Here is a 21366-nt window from a genome sequence, read left to right as displayed (position 1 = left end):
CAGCTCCATTGTATGGCACAGCACTGGCCCTTTCCCACAATGTGGTGCCGACCTTTCAGCCTCCTCCGTGATCAGTCTGACCTCTCCCTCCACACAGTCCTGCGGTTTCCTGTCATCCATGTGTCTATCTAACAGTCTCTTAAATGCCCCAAATGTATCTGCCCCTACCACCGCCCTTGGCAAGCTGTTCCACACACCCAGCACTCTGTGTAAAAAAACTTCTGACATGCCCCATATACATATTTACCCCCAATCACTTAAAATTGAGCCCCCTAGTATTAGCCATTTCCACCCCGAGAAAAAAAATCTCTGGTTTGTCCACTCTGTCTATGCATCTTATCAACTTGTACAGCTCTCATCCTCCTTCGTTCCAACGTATCCTCATAAGAAATGCTCTCTTGGTAAACCTCCTCTGCACCCTCTCTAAAGCTTCATGTCCTTCCTATAATGAGGCAACCAGAACTGAACACAATAGTGTTCCCAGTGTGGTCTAACCAGGGTTTTATAGAGCGGCAACATTACCTCATGGATCGTGAACTCACCCTGTCTCTTTCCCCTCCTCCATCTGCCCATCACCCACACACCCCTCTCACTGGACCCCCCCCATTGTTCCCCTATTCCCTCACTTGGTTCCATGTTCCACCTTCCTCTCCAATCAAATTCTCATAGCCTCTGTCACTATTCCCACTCTCCCCTCCTCATTGTCATCCCCCTCCCCATCTGGATCCACCCATCGCCTGCCAGCTCTTCCTCCACCATTTCCCGTCACCTTCACCACTTGCTCCCTCTGTCACTATTCCCACCGTCAGAGGGGCAGGACTGAGGGAGGGGCACTCTGTCACCCTCGTAAGTCCTCTCCGCACTCTTTCTAGTTTAACTGCTTTGACGCACGTGATAAGATAGGCTTAGTCAGCATGGTTTCAGCAAGTTACGGGCCCATGTTATTACGGGAAAGATTCTAGCATGGATGAAGCAGCAGCTTATTGGCAGGAGGCGAAGAGTGGGAATGAAGGGAGCCTTTCCTGACCAGCTGCCGGTGACTAGTGGTGTTCCACAGGGGTCTGTGTTGGGACCGATTCTTTTTATGTTTTATCAGAATCAGACTTATAATCACCGGCATGTGTCGTGAAATTTATTAACTTGGCACCAGCAGTTCAATGCCATACATAATACAGAAAATAAATAAATCAATTAATTAATCAGTCAATTGATTACAGCATATGTATATTGAATAGATTAATAATCATGCAAAAACAGAAATAATCTCTGTGTGAGTGTGGAATGAGCTGCCAGATGAAGTGGTAAATGTGGGCTCACTTTTAACATTTAAGAAAAACTTGGACAGGTACATGGATGAGAGGTGTATGGAAGGATATGGTCCAGGAGCAGGTCAGTGGGACTAGGCAGAAAAATGGTTCGGCACAGCAAAGAAGGGCCAAAAGGCCTGTTTCTGTGCTGTAATGTTCTAATATATATTTAAAAAGTGAGGTGGCGTTCATGGGTCCAATGTCCATTTAGGAATCGGATGGCAGAGGGGAGGAAGCTGTTCCTGATTTGGTGAGTGTGTGCCTTCAATATGTCAATGATTTGGATGACGGACTTGATGGCTTTGTAGCCAGTTTGTGGACAATATGAAGATAGATGGAGGGGCAGGTAGCTCTGAGGCTGCAGAAACGACTTGGACAAGTTCAGAGAATGAGCAAAGACATGGCAGATGGAATCAGGATGCACTTTGGTAGAAGAAATGAAAGGGTTGACTACTTTCTAAATGGAGAGAAAATTCAAAGTCTGAGGTGCAAAGGGATTTAGGGGTCCTCGCACAGGATTCCCTCAAGATTAATTTGCAGGTTGTCTGTTGTGAGGAAGGCAAATGCATTGTTAGCATTCATTGCAAGAGATTTACAAGGATGTTGCCTGGATTGGGGGGCATGCCTATCAGAATAGTTTGAGTGAACTTGGCTTTTTCCCCTTGGAGCGACGGAGGATGAGAGGTGACCTGTTAGAGGTGTATAAGATGATGGGAGGTATTGATCGTGTGGATAGTCAGAGGCTTTTTCCCAGGGCTGAAATGTCTAGCACAAGAGGGCACAGGTTTAATGTGCTGGGAAGTAGATACAGAGGAGATGTCAGGGGTAAGTTTTTACTCAGAGAGTGGTGAGTGCGTGGGATGGGCTGCCAGCGACGGTGGTGGAGGCGGATACGATAGGGTCTTTTAAGCAGCTCCTGGACAGGTACATGGAGCTTAGAAAAATAGAGGACTAAGGGTAACCCTAGGTAATTTCTCAGGTAAGGACATGTTCGGCACAGCTTTGTGGGCTGAAGGGCCCGTATTGTACTGTAGGGTTTCTATGAATCCCAAGAAACAGCAGAGACCATTACAGTTTGGCACCAGCAGCTTTGCAGGAGTTGCCATTCAGCGTTGAACTCAATGTATTGCCTTAGAGACTCCAGTTCTGGATTTTTCCTTGTAGCTTACTCCCGAAGCCTTCCTATGAGTGGGTATCATCGCATGGCAGGGGAGGTTTGAGATCAGAGTTTTTCTTCTCCTAGATAATGGTATATGGAGCTTAGGAAATAAAGGGCTATGGGTAACCCTAGGTCATTTCCAAAGTAAGTACACGTTTGACACAGCATTGTGGGCCGAAGGGCCTGTATTGTGCTGTAGGTTTTCTATGTTTCTATGAGCTGGCAAACGCAGCTGATGAGCCCTATCTGCCTGATGTGACTGGTTTTAAGGCACCAATAAACGGCCTTTGCCCCTTCTCTTATCAGCAGAAACATTTCTGCCGGGCTTAGTAGCTAAGCTACACATGAAGGCCAGGAGCTGGACTTGGTTGTCAGAGGCTATTTGAGGTGCACGCTGTTGGGAGCTCATCCCCATTACCATCCCTGGCTATAACAACTTTAAAGAACTTCCGGCTGTATTTATGGTGTTATGTACCCCTAGGGGTCATTTTTTTTAATGGACTATACCTTTAAAAAGAAAGAGACAGAGGGGCAAAGACTGCTTTGAGATGGTGTTATAGTTTTTCGGAAGCGTTTTTATACTTTTACAAGGAGACTGACTGCTGCTGTCAGCTTTTGGGTTGCCATGGAAAAAGAGAGAGTTGTTCAACACAGACACCTTGTTAAAATGAGAGAGAAAGAAAGAGAGAGAGAGGCGAAGACTGCTCACAGTTTGTTTATACTTTCTGCAAGGACACTGGCAGCTTCCAAGCTCTTACAGAGAGAGAGAGGAGGAGCTGCTTGATGGACAGCTGGTGTTCAGCACGGTGAGATAAATAGGTCAGCTGTCAGACCTACAGACACATGGTTTTGGACACTGAATGAGCTTTGTTGTGCCCACAGAAAGGTGGGCTTTGGAGGATCAATCAGGTGGATCGATCAGTGGCTCTCGCAGTGTGAAAAGGGTGTGACCGGTGGGGGGTTATTCATGTGCCAACCCTCGCCTGGGTTGATAATTCTACCACAGAAGAACGGTTCCCTTTGTTGTGGTCACAGCCGGTGACTTCTAAAGGAATTCGTTAGACAACGGGAAGATCAATGGCATCAGCTCACCTGAAGACTCAAATCTCTCCCCCTCTCTCTCCATCACTACTCAACTAAATACCACGAACTGAACTGAACTTCACTCATTATCGTAAGACTATCTATTTACCCCTAGACTTGAAGAAGCTTGGTTTTCATGTATTTCCACACTTACATATATATATAATCATTGCTAACCTGTTTTATATATCTGCATTTATATTACTGTATTGCGTAGTTACTAATAAATACCATTAGTTAATAGCAATACTGGACTCCAAAGTGTTTTCCATTTCTGCTGGATGTTTAACCCGTCACGGGGTACGTGACAATGGGTATTCATGTATGGTTGAATGAAAATGGAACTTGAATTTACTTACTTTTAATTACTAGATTAACTAGTTCAAGACAACATCGCTGACAGTAGACCCTGCTCCTGGTCTATGTTCTATATTCTACATCGAGGCAGTACAGGACGAACAAACGTACAAAGTGCAAAAGAAGACAAACTGTGCAAATTAAAATTACTACTACGAACATAAGTTGTTAAGAGTTCCTGAAGGTGAGTCTGTAGGTTGTAAAATTTAGTTCAGAATTGAGGCAACTGAAGTTATCCACGCTCGTTCAGGAGCCTGATTGCTGAGCAGTAATCTGACCGCAAAGACCCTGCAGAGGATAGTTTGACCACCGAGAGAATCATTGGGGTCTCCCTCCCCCCCTATTTGTGACATTTACCAGGAGTGTCGTAGACAAGGAGCTCAAAGCATTGTTGAAGATCTCTACCACCCATCCCACAATCTCTCTGACTCACTACCGTCAGGAAGGAGGTACAGGAGCATCAGGACTAGGACAGCATCTTCCCCCGGGCTGTGAGACTAATGAATACCCTGCCCCACCGGGGTCTCGTCACTAGGACAGCGAGCTGTTCACTGTTTCCTGTACTGTTTTACTGATTGCTCTTTACCTGTGCTGTGCTTTACATATATTTTATTAACTTGCAGTATTTGAGGTAATATTTTGTTTTACAGCTTGTGCTGTGTGTGATATCTGTATAATGGGTGCACCGTGGCCCGAAGGAACGTTGGTTGTATATATGTATAACCAGACGACGATAAGCTTGAACTTTGTCAGAATTTGGAAGAAAAGCGTAATAAGCTGATTGGTAAGTTGGTTTATCATCATCACCCGGTCAGAGATACAATGGAAAAGCTTGTCTGGCACACCATTCACACCGTTCATCTCATCACCGCAGTACATTCAGCACTCAAGCTGCAAGTACACTTATCATCAAAGAAACTATACAGCCTTGACATTTGCTGGCTCACAGATAGCCTCAAAGCAAGAAACCTGAAAGGACCCAATTAAAGAGAAAAAATAACAAAAATGAAAATAAAAGACCAGCACCCCATGTGCAAAAGGAAGAAAAAGAAACATAAATCATGCCAACAATTGAAGTGAATAACAGCGTTGCGAACCAAGAATGAGTCCTCATATTGGACAGCCAGGAGCAGCCCAGAGTAGGCCCAAAGCCTCACTTATGAGTTCATTACGTTAGCGGGTATGGAGCACCATAGTCGGGGGCAGTCTACATAGCCTCAGTACCATGGAGGTGACCATTGTGGACATTGAAGTAGCATAAAGGAAAACTAATAACAGAATGCAAGATTAAGTGTAACAACTACAGAGAAAGTACAAGTGAGGCAAAGGTAATGACGAGGTAGATTGTGAGGCCAACAAGATGTTTTCACCTCATTAACCTACAGTCTATTTTAGGCCGGAATAAACAAGATGTGCCAAATAGCCTCCTCTGTTCTTAAATAACTGGTCTGACAGTCCTTACCTTCTCCATGGAATTCCCGGGCAATGGCCGAAGCCTTCTCCTTTCTCTCCCTGATCAGCGAGGCGTACGACATTATTCCCCCTTCCTTCTCCGGCGTCGAGGGGCTAGGGAGAGAAGTTAGACTGAGGTGAGTCACGCTGGCTTCCAGGCACACTCGACATCCAAAGAAAAGAGATTCTGCAGATGCTGGAAATCCAGAGTAACGCACACGGAATGCTGGAGGAACTCAGCAGGTCAGGCAGCATCTACGGAGAGGAATAAATAGTCAACGATTCAGGTCAAGATCCTTTATCAAGACTGGAAAGGAAGGGGACAGAAGGCAGGTAGGGTTAGGGGAGAAGGCGCAAGCTGAAGATGATAGGGGAGACCAGGTGAGGGGAAGGTGGGTGGGTGGGAGAGGGGGGATGAAGTGAGAAGCTGAGAAGGTATAGGTGGAATCTGATAGGAGATGGGAGTGGACCACGGGAGGAAGAGAAGGAGAAGGGGAACCAGAGGGAGGAGATGGGGAAGGACTGCATGAGAGAGAACCAGAATGGGGAATGGAAAGAGAAAGAAGGAGGGAGGGGGGAGGTCACCAGTCTCAAGGCTACAGTCTCACGCTGGGGCCTGGAATACTGATCCAGCCACATGTAACTTGGGTGACTTGGATGGGTTGGGTGAGTGGACAAATTCATGGCAGATGCAATTTAATGTGGATAAATGTGAGGTTATCCACTTTGGGGGCAAGAACAGGAAAACAGGTTAATTATCTGAATGGTGGATTAGGAAAAGGGGAGGTGCAACGAGACCTGGGTATCATTATATACCAGTCATTGAAAGTGAGCATGCAGGTGCAGCAGGCGGTGAAAAAGGCGAATGGTATGCTGGCATTCATAGCAAGAGGATTTGAGTACAGGAGCAGGGAGGTACTACTGCAGTTGTACAAGGCCTTGGTGAGACCACACCTGGAGTGTTGTGTGCAGTTTTGGTCCCCTAATCTGAGGAAAAACATCCTTGCCATAGAGGGAGTACAAAGAAGGTTCACCAGATTGATTCCTGGGATGGCAGGACTTTCATATGATGAAAGACTGGATCGCCTAGGCTTATACTCTCTGGAATTTAGAAGATTGAGGGGGGATCTTATTGAAACATATAAAATTCTAAAGGGATTGGACAGGCTAGATGCAGGAAGATTGTTCCCGATGTTGGGGAAGTCCAGAACGAGGGGTCACAGTTTGAGGATAAAGGGGAAGCCTTTTAGGACTGAGATGAGGAAAATCTTCTTCACACAGAGAGCGGTGAATCTGTGGAATTCTCTGCCACAGGAAACAGTTGATGCCAGTTCATTGGCTATATTTAAGAGGGAGTTAGATATGGCCCTTGTGGCTAAAGGGATCAGGGGGTACGGAGAGAAGGCAGGTACAGGGTTCTGAGTTGGATGATCAGGAATGATCATACTGAATGGCGGTGCAGGCTCAAAGGGCCGAATGGCCTACTCCTGCACCTATTTTCTATGTTTCTGTTTCTGTGTAACTGTGGGGCCTGGAATACTGATCCAGCCACATGTAACTGTGGGGCCTGGAATACTGATCCAGCCACATGTAACTGTGGGGCCTGGAATACTGATCCAGCCACATGTAGCTGCTTTTGTAACCAGTCGCTTTGGGCAGACGGGGCTCGGCGGCTGTGGATGACAGTTCGTCCAGGAGAAGGAAAGCTCTGATCTCATGCCTCCACTGTCTTCCGGCTACACCCACGCGTGGAGAAGGCTTTGGGAGTAAACCCGAGGGTAAAATCAAGAGCTGGGGTCCTACATTGAGCTCCACACTGACTGGAACTCCTGTCATGCCACTGTTGGCAAACCTGTATCGGTCCCTACGTTCCTTTGGGTTCATCAGCTATGAGGAGAGGGAAAGCCTGGCACATGGGCAGCAGCTTGCTCTCCATATTGTCCAGCCTGGCTTGCATACCACATAGACAGCTGGGACAAACATCCATGGTCATCCCCGACCAACGGAGAGACCTCACGAGGAGCTGCTTCTCAGCATAACTGGTTTGCGAGTTAGGTTCATCACAGTAACAAGACAATCTCCGGTCTGTCGATCACACTCAGTTTGAATGGGTTTAAAAACCTTGTTGGGTTTACAATAGTCCTTCAGGAGGAGAGAGCCTCTTTCTCCACAGCACAACTCATGTCATCTCCAACTTTAACAAACTTCTGCAGATGCACAGTGGAGAGTGTCCTGAAGCCTGGTATGGAAACACCAATGCCCAGGGACAGAAAAACCAGCGCTCAAAAAGTGGTGGACACGGCCAAGTCCATCACAGGAAAATCCCTCCCCCCCCCATCAGAAACAGGCTTAATATCGTCAGCAGACGGTACATTGTGAAATTTGTTGAACACATCTACATGGAACGCTGCTGTCATCAAAGACCCCCACTATCCAGGACGTGCTCTCTTCTCGCTGCTGCCACGAGGGACATACAGGAGCCTCAGGACCCACACCACCGGGTTCAGGAACAGTTATTATCCCTCACCCATCAGGCTCCTGAACCAGAGTAGAGAACTTCACTCACCACTACTCTGAACTGATTCCACAATCTACAGACTCACCCTCAACGATTCTACAGCACATGTTCTCAGTATTATTTATTGCCTTATTTATTTTTATTTTCAGAGATGGAGTTCTTTTGCACATTGGTTGTTTGTCAGTCTTTTGTGTGTATTTTTTTCATTGATTCTATTGTATTTCTCTGTTCTTCTGTGAATGCCTGCAAGAAAATGAATCTCAGGGTCATACGATGTATGATGGTGGTTGTCCATCATGTATTCAGTGATGACAGGAAAGCTGTGTGGGAGAGTTTTTAAAGTGGAAACGCCGCTGCACTGGGTCACTTCCACTATCTCCACCTCAGAAGTCCACGTCCAGTGGTACGAACAAGTGTCACAAACTGGCATCTTCCTTGGTGGTTGCACTGGATGACCACGATGTCTTCTGTGCCTCGATACTCTTCGCTCTCCATGGAGCATCGCAGTGCCAGCTTCCTGGCCGTTGGATCTCACTGGAGATGTCATCTGCCCAGTCCGCCAGAGCAGATTCTCATGCTAGGACAGGCATGTTCCTACGAGGCCGTTGGCTACCCAGTGACATGTACGTACTTTGACAATAAATTTACTTTAAACTATGAATTCTGTCAGTGTCAGAGTCATAGAATACAGAACCAGGCCCTTCTGCCCACATCATCCATGCTAACCTCTTTGCTCATCTATACCAATTGCATTTACTCACATTATAGATAGATAGATAGACATACTTCATTGATCCCGAGGGAAATTGGTTTTCGTTACAGTTGCACCATGAATAATTAAATAGTAATAAAACCATAAATAATTAAATAGTAATATGTAAATTATGCCAGGAAATAAGTCCAGGACCAGCCTATTGGCTCAGGGTGTCTGACCCTCCAAGGGAGGAGTTGTAAAGTTTGATGGCCACAGGCAGGAATGACTTCCTATGACGCTCTGTGCTGCATCTCGGTGGAATGAGTCTCTGGCTGAATGTACTCCTGTGCCCACCCAGTACATTATGTAGTGGATGGGAGACATTGACCAAGATGGCATGCAACTTAGACAGCATCCTCTTTTCAGACACCACCGTCAGAGTGTCCAGTTCCATCCCCACAACATCACTGGCCTTACGAATGAGTTTGTTGATTCCGTTGGTGTCTGCTACCCTCAGCCTGCTGCCCCAGCACACAACAGCAAACATGATAGCATTGGCCAACACGGACTCGTAGAACATCCTCAGCATCATCCGGCTAAAGGACCTCAGTCTCCTCAGGAAATAGAGACGACTCTGACCCTTCTTGTAGACAGCCTCAGTGTTCTTTGACCAGTTCAGTTTATTGTCAATTCGTATCCCCAAGTATTTGTAATCCTCCACCATGTCCACACTGACCCCCTGGATGGAAACAGGGGTCACCGGTACCTTAGCCCTCCTCAGGTCCACCACCAGCTACTTAGTCTTTTTTCACATTAAGCTGCAGATAATTCTGCTCACATCATGTGACAAAGTTTCCCACCGTAGCCCTGTACTCAGCCTCATCTCCCCTGCTGTTTCATTACATGGAATATAAAGCACAGCGCAAACACATCAAATTACCATACATTTCAAAATAAATAAATGGTGCAAAAAAAAGGAATACTGAGATAGTGTCCATGGTTTCATGGACTGTTCAGAAATCGGATGGCAGAGGGGAAGAAGCTGTTCCTGAACCGTTGAGTGTGTGTCTTCAGGCTCCTGTACCTCCTCCCAGATAGTAGCGATGAGAAGGGGGCAGGTCCCAGGTGGTGAGGACCCTTAGTGATTGATGCCATCTTCTTGAGGCATCAACTCTTCAAGACATCCTTGAGGCTGGGGAGGCTGGTGGCCATGATGAAATTGGCTGGGTTTACAACCCTTGGCGGCCTTTTCCGATCCTGGGCAGCAGCCCTTCCAAACCTGACAGCAATGCAGCCAGTTAGGATGCTCTGTGCATTGCATCTGTAGAAATTTGCAAGAGTCTTTGGTGAGATACGGAACCTCCTCAAACTGTGAATGAAGTAGAGTGACTGGCTTCTTTGTGATTTAGCATCAGAATCAGGTTTAATATCACTGGCTTATGTCGTGAAATTTGTTGTTTTGTGGCAGCAGTACATTGCATAATGATAAAACAGCTGTAACTACAGCAAAAGGTGTTTGTATTTAAAAAGTTAAATTAAATCAGTAGTGCAAAAGGAGAAAAATAGTGAGGTAGTGTTCATGGGTTCATTGTTCATTCAGAAATCAGATGGCAGAGGGGAAGAAGCTGTTCCTGAATCGTTGAGTGAGTGTCTTCAGGCTCCTGTACCTGAACATGAGAACATGGCATGTCCTGGATGATGGGGGTCCTTATTGATGGATGCTGCCTTTTTGAGGCATGGCTCCAGGAAGCCAGTTAGAATGCCCTCCACAGTGCATCTGTCTTTTTTGTCAGTGTCTCCTCATCAGTTCTCCCCTAACGCCTCCTGACATGTTGACAGCCAGGACCTTGGCAGTGGTCACCCTCCCCACTACCGATCCCTCCGTGAGGACTGGTGTTTGTTCCCTCATCTCACCCTCCCCATTACCGATGAGGACTGGTGTGTGTTCCCTCATCTCACCCTTCCCACTACCGATGAGGACTGGTGTGTGTTCCCTCATCTCACCCTCCCCACTACCGATCCCTCCATGAGGATTGGTGTGTGTTGCCTCATCTCACCCCTTCTGAGGCCGATGTTTTGGGCCCAGGCTCGATCATTATAACTGATTCGGTTTAGTGTTGAGATGAGTTCAGGAACTCGATGGTTGAAGGGTAATAACAATTCCTGAACCTGGTAGTGTGAGATCTAAGGCTCCTGTTCGTCCTTCCCAATGGCAGCAGTGAGGTTAGCATGGCCTTGGGCTGGAATTCCAGTTCTATCTCACTGTTATCAGACTGTTGACCAGACACTTCATACTCTAAACACTGACCTCGATCTTCCTACCCACTTCATCGTCACATTTGAATGCTGCTTGTCTGCCTGCCCTGCACTTTCTCTGTGAAGGTAACTGCGTTCTGTTTTCTGTTTACTACCCTGATGTTGTGATAACGGTTTATTATTGTCATGTGTACTGAGGTACTGTAAAAAGCTTTGTTTTGCATGTCAGCTCTACAGATGATTTCATTACACGGTGTGAGGCTGCTGGGTCTCTGCCGTTCCTTTGGGATCATCAGATGTGTGAAGAGGGGGAGATGGCTACACGGGTATCGTACTGCCCCGGCTGGCGTATCTAGACAGCTAGGACACAACATCAATGGTTGACTGACCGACAGAGGCCTCAGACTCAAGCATGAAGGTAGAACAAGGTAAAACAATAACAGGATGCAGAATAAAGTGTCACAGTTACAGAGAAAGTGCAGAGCAGGCAGACAGTGAGGTACAAAACCATAACAACGCAGAATGTGAAATCAGTAGTCCATCTTATCACACTCAGGAGCTGTACTGATATAGACTGTCAGGGCAAAAATTCTTGCTGGGCAAAAATTGATTTCTCTAACTTCCGATAATTTTTCCCACTCCCCCTTCCCTCTTTCTCCATTCCCCACTCTGGCACCTTCTATATCTCTCCTCTTCTCCTCTCCGACCTATCACTTCCCCTGGTTCCCCACCACTTTCACCCATGATCTACTCTCCTCTCCACTCCTGCCTTTTACCTTTTCCACCTGTCCCCTCCCAGCTTCACACTTCATCCCCCCTTCCCCACCCACCCACCTTCCCCCTCACCTGGTCTCACCTATCACCTCCCAGTGTCTCACTTCATCCCCCTCTCCCACCCACCCACCTTCCCCCTCACCTGGTCTCACCTATCACCTCCCAGTGTCTCACTTCATCCCCCCCCTCCTACCTTCTTTTTCTGGCTCCTTCCCCCTTCCTTTCCAGTCCTGTTGAAGACTCTCGGCCTGATACGCCGACTGATTATTCATCTCCATGGATGCTGCCTGACCTGCTGAGTTCCTCCAGCATTTTGTGAAAGTTGCTGCTGGTCAGTAGATACTTGATGGGCGAAGGGCCTGTTTCTGTGGTGTCTGACTCTCTGATCCTCTCACTCTAAGATGTGAGAACAGGGGTGTAGCAGTTAATCGTACCGTCCCTGTGAGGCAGATCACATTCCCCCATGTAAGCACTAAGTAAATTGGGAACTGGAAGGCCACGATAAATCAGGCCAGTCAGTCATCATTGTCGCCACGGCTGGCACGGAATATTTATCTTCTCAACTTTACACTCTCAAATAGAATGGAACTAGAGGGACTGCGGTGGGGAGGAGATCGAGAATCTAGTCACAACCAGCTTCCCCTCAATGTCGGCAGCACAAAGGAGCTCCCCGTTGACTTTGTGTGTTGGCGGTGCACATACGGTAAACACTCAGTGGCCAGGTTATTGTGTACCTCCTTACCTCGCAAAATGGCCACCGAGCGTGTGCTCATCATGAGGAGTATCGACAGGGTAAATGCCAGCCGGCTGGTGGCGCAGTGACATCAGCGCCGGACTCCGCAGCAAAGGTTCCCGAGTTTGCTCCCGGGCACGCTTTCCATCCGTGCTGGGTTGAGTGTCGAGCTCGAAACTTGGCCTCGTAAAAAAAACCTGCGCTGTGAGACCACTCACAGGTTCTTTCCTCCAAGACAACCACGTGAAGAAGTGTTTGCCGAGACTCTGGCAGAGTATGGCACACAAAAAAAAATGCAAGCAGGAATTTTCTATTAAGGTTGGGTGAGCCTGCATCTATAGGTCATGGGTTAAGGGTGAAGGGTGAAATATTTAAGGGGAACCTGAGGGGGAATTTCTTCACTCAGAGTGTGGAACGAGCGGCCAGTGGAAGTGATGGGTGTGAGCTTGATTTCAGTGTTTAACTGAAATTTGGATGGGTACATGGATGGGAAGGGTATGGGGGGCTATGGGCCCAGTGCAGGTTGATGGGACTAGGCACTTTAAATAGTTCAGCATTGACTAGAAGGGCCAAATAGCCAGTTCCTGTGCTGTGATTTTCTATGACTCGATTCTGTGATCTTCTGCTGCTGTAGCCCATCCGCTTCAAGTTTCAACATGGGCGTTCAGAGATGCTCTTCTGCGCAGCACTGTTGTAATGTGAGGTTATTTGAGTTACTGTCACCTTCCTGTCAGCTTGAACCAGTCTGGCCATTCTCCTCTGACCTCTATCGTTAACAAGACGATTTCCCTCCACACAACTGCAGCTCACTGCATGTTTTATATGTATTCCGCACCATTCTCTGTAAGTTCTAGGAACTGTTATACACATAAATTCCAGGAGATCAGCAGATTCTGAGATACTCAAACCTCCCCATCTGGCACCAACAATCATTCCACAGTCAGAGTCACTTAGATCACATTTCTTCAGCCTTCTGATGTTATTCTAACTAATGGCTGAACCTCTTGACCATGCCTGCATGCTTTTATGCATTGAGTTGTTGCTTCATGATTGGCTGATTGGACATTTGCATTAATGTGCCTGTAACATGGTGCTGAGGATGAGGGGTCATTTTCCTCAGATTAAGCTTATGATTAAGACTGTCACATCTACACTGAAACATCGAAACACACAGTGAAATGTACTGTTTGCATCCACGACCAACACAGTCCGAGGATTATGTTGGGGCAGCCTGCAAATGTCGCCATGTTTCTGACAACGTGGCATGTCCAGCACTCACTAACCCAACCCGCACGTCTTTGAAATGTGGGAGGAAACTGGAGCACCTGGAGGAAACCCACGTGGTCATGGGGAGAACATTCAACCTCTTACATACAGCAGCAGAAATTAACTCCGATCGTTGGGGTTGTAATATTGGTGGTTGTCTATTGTGTCCGATGATGACAGGAACCGTGTGCAGGAGAGCTTTCAACGTAGTGCACTGGGGCACTCAGATGCCCAGGTGCAGTGGTACGAATGGAGTCCTCCATGGTTGCAGTGGACGACTGTGACTTCTGTGCCTCATTATTGCCTTCACTCTCCATGCAACATTGCAGTATGGCATCCCTGGCCATCAGATGTCACCGTGGCTCTCATCTCCCAGCCAGCCGGAGCTAGAAAACAGGTTGTCTCTATCTCACTGGGGTATGAGGCCCACCAGCTACCCTCTCCTGGTTTATCCCACCTGTCCAAGTGGTACACCGGGGTGTGGCCACAGTTGCATGCAAACAGCTACTTGGAACCGCAAATGAGCATTGAGTGCCCAGTGAGTGCCCAAAGGTGAGTGAGCTGCCCCAGACTGGACACGACAAGCCCATTCACCAGAGGTGCTAGCCCTCCCTAACACCCCAACTGTAAAGCATTATGCTAACTGCTGCACTATGTGTGCTAGCCAGAACTTCAAGGCCCTAGTAGTGACATCAACAAACAGGTGGAACCAAGCTGATGTCATGGCCAATAAAGGTCATCAATGTCTCTATTTCCTCAGGAGGCCAAAAGAATTCGGCATGACCCCTCGACCCTTATCAATTTTTATTGATGGACTATAGAAAGCAGCTTATCTGGATACAACACATAGAAAATGGTGGAAAAACTGGCAGATCAGGCAATATCTACGGAGAGAAATGAACAGATGACATCTCAGGTCAAGACCCTTCATCAGAACACGCTTCAGTAGTGATCTTCCAAGAATAACTAGATTCTGTCATGGTTCCAGTGGACTGGTAAATCACAAATGTCTTTCTACTCTTTAAGAAGGGAGAGAGGCAGAAGAAAATAAATTACAGGTCAGTTAGCCTGACTTCAGTGGTTGAGAAAATGTTGGAGACCATTATAAAGGATGAGGTTTCATTGAACTTGAAGGCACGTGGAAAAATAGGCTGAAGTCAGCATGGTTTTCTTAAGGAGAAATCTTGCCTGACAAATCTGTTGGAATGCTTTGAGGAAAATAAGACAGGATAGACAAAAGGGAATTGGTGAATGTTGTTTACTTGGATTTTCAGAAGGCCTTTGACAAGCTGCCACACATGATGCTGCTTCACAAAATAAGTGCCCATGGTATGATAGGAAAGATACTAGCACGGACAGGGCATTGGCTGATTGGCAGAAGGCAAAGAGTGGGAATAATGGCGGCCAATTCTGGTTGACTGCTGGTGACTGGTGGTGAGGGGGAAAGGTGTAGCGGAGGTTGGCAGGTGATAGGTGGATCCAAGTGAGGGAGGGGGAGAGTGGGAATGGTGTAAGAGGCTAGGAGGTTATAGATGGACATGAAAAAGAGCGGAAGAAGTTGGAATTTGACAGGAGAGGATGGACCGTGGAAAAGAGGGAGGGAGTTGGAGAGAGGATCCAGCGGGAGAAATGTGGGTGATGAGGAGATTAAGAGGGCAGAGGGGGAAAGAGGAGAGGTGATGGGAGTCAGTGGGATAAGGGGACAGAGCAGCATGGTTACCTGGAGTTAGAAAAATCGATGCTGATAGTGTCTGCTTGGAGACCTACGTGTTTCTGGGTTATGCGAAGAAAGCTGAGCATCTGGGGGAAAGCATGCATTTCTGGGAGAATGTTCAACCTCCACACAGACAGTGCAGTGGTCAGGATCAAACCTGGGGCTCTAGAGCAGTGAGGAAGTGGATCTATGCACTGTGCCATCTTGCTGTCCTTGTCATGTCAGAGGAGACGCGGCACTTGGCATGTCAACTGAGGAATAAACATTGGCTGAGAAACCACTGTTCTTCTAGGGGCACCAACACAGTGAATGCACACAGGATTCCCACTCACTGTGTAAAGATCTTCTCTGACTTTCCCCTATACTTTCCTCCAACATCTTAGAAATATGTTCCCCATTTATTAACCATTTATTAGCCATCTCGGCTGTCAACTCCATAAGACCATAATACAAAGGAGCAGAAGTCGGCCATTCGGCCCATCGAGTCTGTTCCGCCATTTTATCATGAGCTGATCCATTCTCCCATTTCGTCCCACTCCCCTGCCTTCTCACCATAACCCTTGATGCCCTGGCTACTCAGATACCGATCAATCTCTGCCTTAAATACACTCAATGACTTGGCCTCCACTGCTGCCCGTGGCAACAAATTCCATAGATTCACCACCCTCTGGCTAAAAAATTTTCTTCGCATCTCTGTTCTGAATGGGCGCCCTTCAATCCTTAAGTCATGCCCTCTCGTACTAGACTCCCCCATCATGGGAAACAACTTTGCCACATCCACTCTGTCCATGCCTTTCAACATTCGAAATGTTTCTATGAGGTCTCCCCTCATTCTTCTAAACTCCAAGGAATACAGTCCAAGAGCGGACAAACGTTCCTCATATGTTAACCCTCTCATTTCCGGAATCATTCTAGTGAATCTTCTCTGTACCCTCTCCAATGTCAGCACATCCTTTCTTAAATAAGGAGACCAAAACTGCCCACAGTATTCCAAGTGAGGTCTCACCAGCACCTTATAGAGCCTCAACATCACATCCCTGCTCCTATACTCTATTCCTCTAGAAATGAATGCCAACATTGCATTTGCCTTCTTCACTACCGACTCAACCTGGAGGTTAACCTTAAGGGTATCCTGTACGAGGACTCCCAAGTCCCGTTGCATCTCCGAACTTTGAATTCTCTCCCTATTTAAATAATAGTCTGCCCGTTTATTTCTTCTGCCAAAGAGCATAACCATACACTTCCCTACATTGTAACTCGATCTATGCCTCATCATCTTGTAAACCTCTATCAAGTCACCTCTCATCCTCCTTCACTCTAAAGAGAAAACCCCGGCTCGCGCAACCTCTCCTCATAAGACATCCTCTCTAATCCAGGCAGCATCCTGGTGAACCTCCTCTGCACCCTCTCTAATCCAGGCAGCATCCTGGTGAACCCCCTCTGCACCCTCTCTAATCCAGGCAGCATCCTGGTGAACCTCCTCTGCACCCTCTCTAATCCAGGCAGCATCCTGGTGAACCTCCTCTGCACCCTCTCTAATCCAGGCAGCATCCTGGTGAACCTCCTCTGCATCCTCTCTAATCCAGGCAGCATCCTGGTGAACCTCCTCTGCACCCTCTCTAATCCAGGCAGCATCCTGGTGAACCTCCTCTGCATCCTCCCTAATCCAGGCAGCATCCTGGTGAACCTCCTCTGCACCCTCTCTAATCCAGGCAGCATCCTGGTGAACCTCCTCTGCACCCTCTCTAATCCAGGCAGCATCCTGGTGAACCTCCTCTGCACCCTCTCTAAAGGTCCCACATCCTCCCTGTAATGAGGTGACCAGAACCGAACTCGCTACTCCAAGTCCGGTGTAACCAGGGTTTTATAGAGATGTAAAGAGGAATAGTTAACCCAAACATGGACAATTCCTTTCCACCCAGAAAAGCTGCTCGACCCACTGAGTAGATTGTTTGATGCCCCAGGCACCAACACCTGCAGCCTCTTGTGTTGTCGGCATTTAAAGAGGACCTGTTTGCTACTCAGAGAGTTGTGGGTTTATGGAATGACCTGCCAGAAGAAGTGATATATGTTTTGGAAAAGAGTGTAAAATTGTTATATTTTAATCTTTTTCTATGCTCGCTGGTATTTTTATATAATCACGTTTTTTTTATTAAGTGCAATCGTGAACAATAGCCAGATCAGAAACGCTGATCAAGTCAACGAGTTCCCAAAGAGAACTCTGATAGGCCAATCAGATGGTTCACTGCTGCTCAGTTCACTATACATTTAATAGTTCAGTGAAACTTTTAGTAATTGCAGTATAGCTGATCCTGTAGAGTCATAGAGTCATTGAATTCTACAGGCCAGAAACAGCCCATCTAGTCGGTGCCAGACCATTAGTCTGCCTAGTTCCAACGACCTATACTTGAACCATAGCCCTCCATACCCTTTCCATCCATGTATCTATCCAATTTTCTCTTAAGTGTTGAAATCAAACCCACATCCACTACCTCCATTGACAGCTCGTTCCACACCCTCACCACCCTCTGAGTGAAGAGGTTCCCCCTCATGCTCACTTTAAACATTTCACCTTTCACTCTTAACCCATGACCTCTAGATCTAGTCTCTCCAAACCTCAAGGGAAAAAGTCTACCCTATCTATACCCCTCATAATTTTGTATACCTCTATCAAATCTGTCCTCATTTCCCTACACTCCAGGGAACAAAGTCCTAACCAATTCAATCTTTCCCTTTAACTCAGGTTCTCAAGTCCTGGCAACAACCTTGTAAATTTTCTCTGTACTCTTTCAATCTTATTGACTTTTTTCCTGTAAGTAGGTGACCAGAATTGCACAGTCTTTGCTTTTTATTCTGATACGAACATACAGTACAAACTCTGTATTCTCAAAATGTCACTTTTGAAGGCCTCCCACTCACATCTTCGCCAGAAAACAACTTATCCCAATCCACACTTGCCAGATCCTTTCTGACGCCATCAAAATTGGCCTTTCTCCAAGTTAGAATCTCAAATGGAGGCCCTGACCTATCCTTTTCCATAATTACTTTGAAACTAGTGGCGTTATGATCACTAGGTGCAAAGAGTTCCCCTTTCCAAACTTCTGTCACCTGTCCCGTCTCACTCCCTAACAGGAGATCCAGTTTCGCTCTCTCTCTAGTTGGGACTGCAATGTCCTGCCGAAGGGTTTCAGCCCGAAACGTCGACTGTACTTTTTTTGCAGAGATTCTGCCCGGCCTGCTGAGTTCCTCTAGCATTTTGTGTGTTGCTTGGATTTCCAGCATCTGCAGATTTTCTGTTGTATGTGCTGATTGAGGAAACTCTCCTGAGCACATTTGACAAACTCTTTTCCATCCAGCCCTTTTACAGTGCGAGTCCCAGTGACTATGTGGAAAGTTAGAATCACCTACTATCACCAAGTGTTTCACTGTATTTTGATACATGTGATGGATTCTTGATCTCACAATCTATCTCGTTATGAACTTGCACCTTATTGTCCGCCTGCACTGCTCCTTCTCTGTAACTGCGACACTTTATTCTGCATCCTGTTATTGTTTCCCCTTGTTCTACCTCAATACACTGTAATGATCTGATCCCAGTTTGTGATGCTTGTTCAAACCACTGGACCCACACTTCCGGGGTCGAGAGAGTGGAACCACCCCAGTGCAAAGCTTTTCCATTTTAAAAACTCTCCTGCATAGTTCTCTCATCATTGGATACGTTGAACAACCAACAATTTTTCGAGAAGTTTGTCCACGGCAGGTGTCACATCACTGAATCTGGCTATCTCTTGGGTTAATTGTTATCACTGGAATGGCTTGTTATCTGTCTAATCTGAGCTAGCTTTCTAGTATGGGACTACCACTGCTTCTTTGTTACCTGTCTTTTTCTTTATTTGTTCTCTGTTCCTATATCACAGTGTATGAGGGTAGATGTAAGCAGGCTTTTTCCACTGAGGTTGGCTGAGATCAGAACTAGAGGTCATGGGTTAAGGGTGAAAGGTGAAATGTTCACGAGGAACAGAGTGTGGAACGACCTGCAGAAGTGGTGGATCTGGGGTCGATTTCAACATTTAAGAGTAATTTGGTTAGGTATGGAGAGCTGTGGCATGGGTCTGGTCAATGGGACGAGGCAAAGTAGTATTTCAGCATAGACTAGATGAGCCAAAGGTCCTATTTCTCTGCTCTATGACTTTGTGACCCTATAACACTTGTGACAATGGTCATAACCAGCAAGGTTCATGCTTCATTCTTGACTTCTGAAGAACCCCTGCATCACAAGATCTCCAGATCCGACAGGCAGATACAGTAAGTGGATTGGAAAGGTTTAGCAAGATATGGGTCAGGTGCAGGCAATGGGGCTACACATACAGTATATGTTCTAGAGATACAGCACAGTAGCACCCAAAGAGTCAATTACACCCATGTGACCAATTAACCTTCTAACCCCATTTGCCTTTGGAATGTGAGAGGGAACCTGAGCAACTGACTTGTAGTTTCCTTTCTTCTGCCTCACTCCCTCCCTCCCTCCCTTCTTAAAGAGTGAAGTGACATTTGCAATTTTCCAGTCCTCTGGAACCATTTCAGAATCTAGTGACTCCTGAAAGATCATTGCTAATGCCTCCACAATCTCTTCAGCCACCTCTTTCAGAACCCTGGGGTGTACACCATCTGGTCCAGGTGACTTATCTACCTCCAGACTTTTCGGTTTCCCAAGCACCTTCTCTCTCGTAATAGCCACTGCACTCACTACTGCCCTCTGACACTCTCAAATTTATGGCATTCTGCAAGTACCTTCCACAATGAAGACTGATGCTAAATACTTAATAAGTTCGCCACCATTTCTTTGGCCCTCATTACTACCTCTCCAGCGTCATTTTCTAGCAGTCTGATATCTACTCTTGCCTCTTTTTTTACTCTTTATATATCTATAAAAACTTTTGGCATCCTCTTTTATATTGCTGGCTAGCTTACCTTCATATTTCATCTTTTCTGTCCCTATGACTTTTTTAGTTGCCTTCTGTTGGTCTTTAAAAGCTTCCAATGCTCTAACTTCCCACTAATTTTTGCTATGTTATATGCCCTCTCCTTTGCTTTTATGCTGTCTTTGACTTCCCTTGTCAGTCACGGTTACCTCACCCTCCCCTTTGAATATTTTTTCTTTCTTACATAGAGTCACAGAGCGATAGAGCCCTACAGCACAGAAACAGGCCCTTCAGCCCATCTAGTCCATGGCGAACTATTAATCTGGTTCCGTCGACCTGCACCTGGACCATACCCCTCCCATCAGTGTACCTATCCAAATTTCTCTCAAATGTTAACATCGAATCCACATCCATCACTTGTGCTGGCAGCTCATTCCACACTCGCACCAACCTCGGAGTGAAGAAGTTCCCCTCATGTTCCCTAAACATTTCACCTTTCACCCATAACCCATGACCTGCAGTTCTAGTCTCACCCAACCTCAGTGGGAAAGTCTGCTTGCATTTGCCCTATCAATACCCGTCATAATTTTGTATAGCTGTGTACCTGACAATAATAAACCAATTTCAGTGCCACTGCACAATCCTCACATCAGGATCAAAAGGCAGAGGAAATAATTTTATTTTGTGAACTATTAACACAAACACAATAAATAGCGATATGTAACTAAAAGAGAGTTATTCCCTGCCCTATCAAAAGTGTTCATCTCTTTCCTAGAAAAATTACTTGTTCTTTCCCCTGTGTTCCTCTGCTCCTCTAGATTCTGTGCAGCCTGAGCAAAAGAGTTAAAAGTTTTCCATCTCTTACCTGAGCTTTGGTCTTTGGTAAATCCCACTTTTTTACAACTTTCTTTACGTTGCCTTCTAACTTGCGTTCAGAAACCAGCCTGTTCCCACAGAGACGGTGAAATGTGTGTGGGTCCTAATTGCCCTCTCTCAGACTCTCCCAGTCCCAGAAGCGGGTCTAATCGATTCCAAGTTCTTGTGCATCCTACATCAGTCATATATTTAGTTCAAGACATCTTTGTCGCCTCTCGCCTGCGATGTGTGCACGCAGCTGTCTGGTGCTTTGAG

The 21366-nt window shown here is 46.5% G+C and overlaps 1 protein-coding gene across 2 annotated transcripts in view; it reads right to left on the bottom strand.

Moving 5' to 3' along the window:
* The window catches only part of LOC140200902 (myozenin-2-like), a 49551-nt gene extending 28185 nt beyond the window's left edge, over window positions 1-21366 (bottom strand). The window contains exons 1-2 of one of the 2 annotated variants that reach the window (XM_072264549.1): window positions 21101-21366; window positions 5369-5472 (exon numbers count right to left, since the gene is read on the bottom strand). In XM_072264549.1, the coding sequence (XP_072120650.1) occupies window positions 5369-5441 (73 nt within the window). In that variant the 5' untranslated portion in view covers window positions 5442-5472; window positions 21101-21366. Of the gene's footprint in view, window positions 1-5368; window positions 5473-11793; window positions 11985-21100 lie in introns of those variants that run through there. The other variant, XM_072264550.1, reaches the window with a different exon arrangement.

Source organism: Mobula birostris, chromosome 7, assembly GCF_030028105.1.
Source record: "Mobula birostris isolate sMobBir1 chromosome 7, sMobBir1.hap1, whole genome shotgun sequence".
NCBI lineage: Eukaryota > Metazoa > Chordata > Chondrichthyes > Myliobatiformes > Myliobatidae > Mobula > Mobula birostris.
This window is presented reverse-complemented; position numbering and strand designations above follow the sequence as displayed.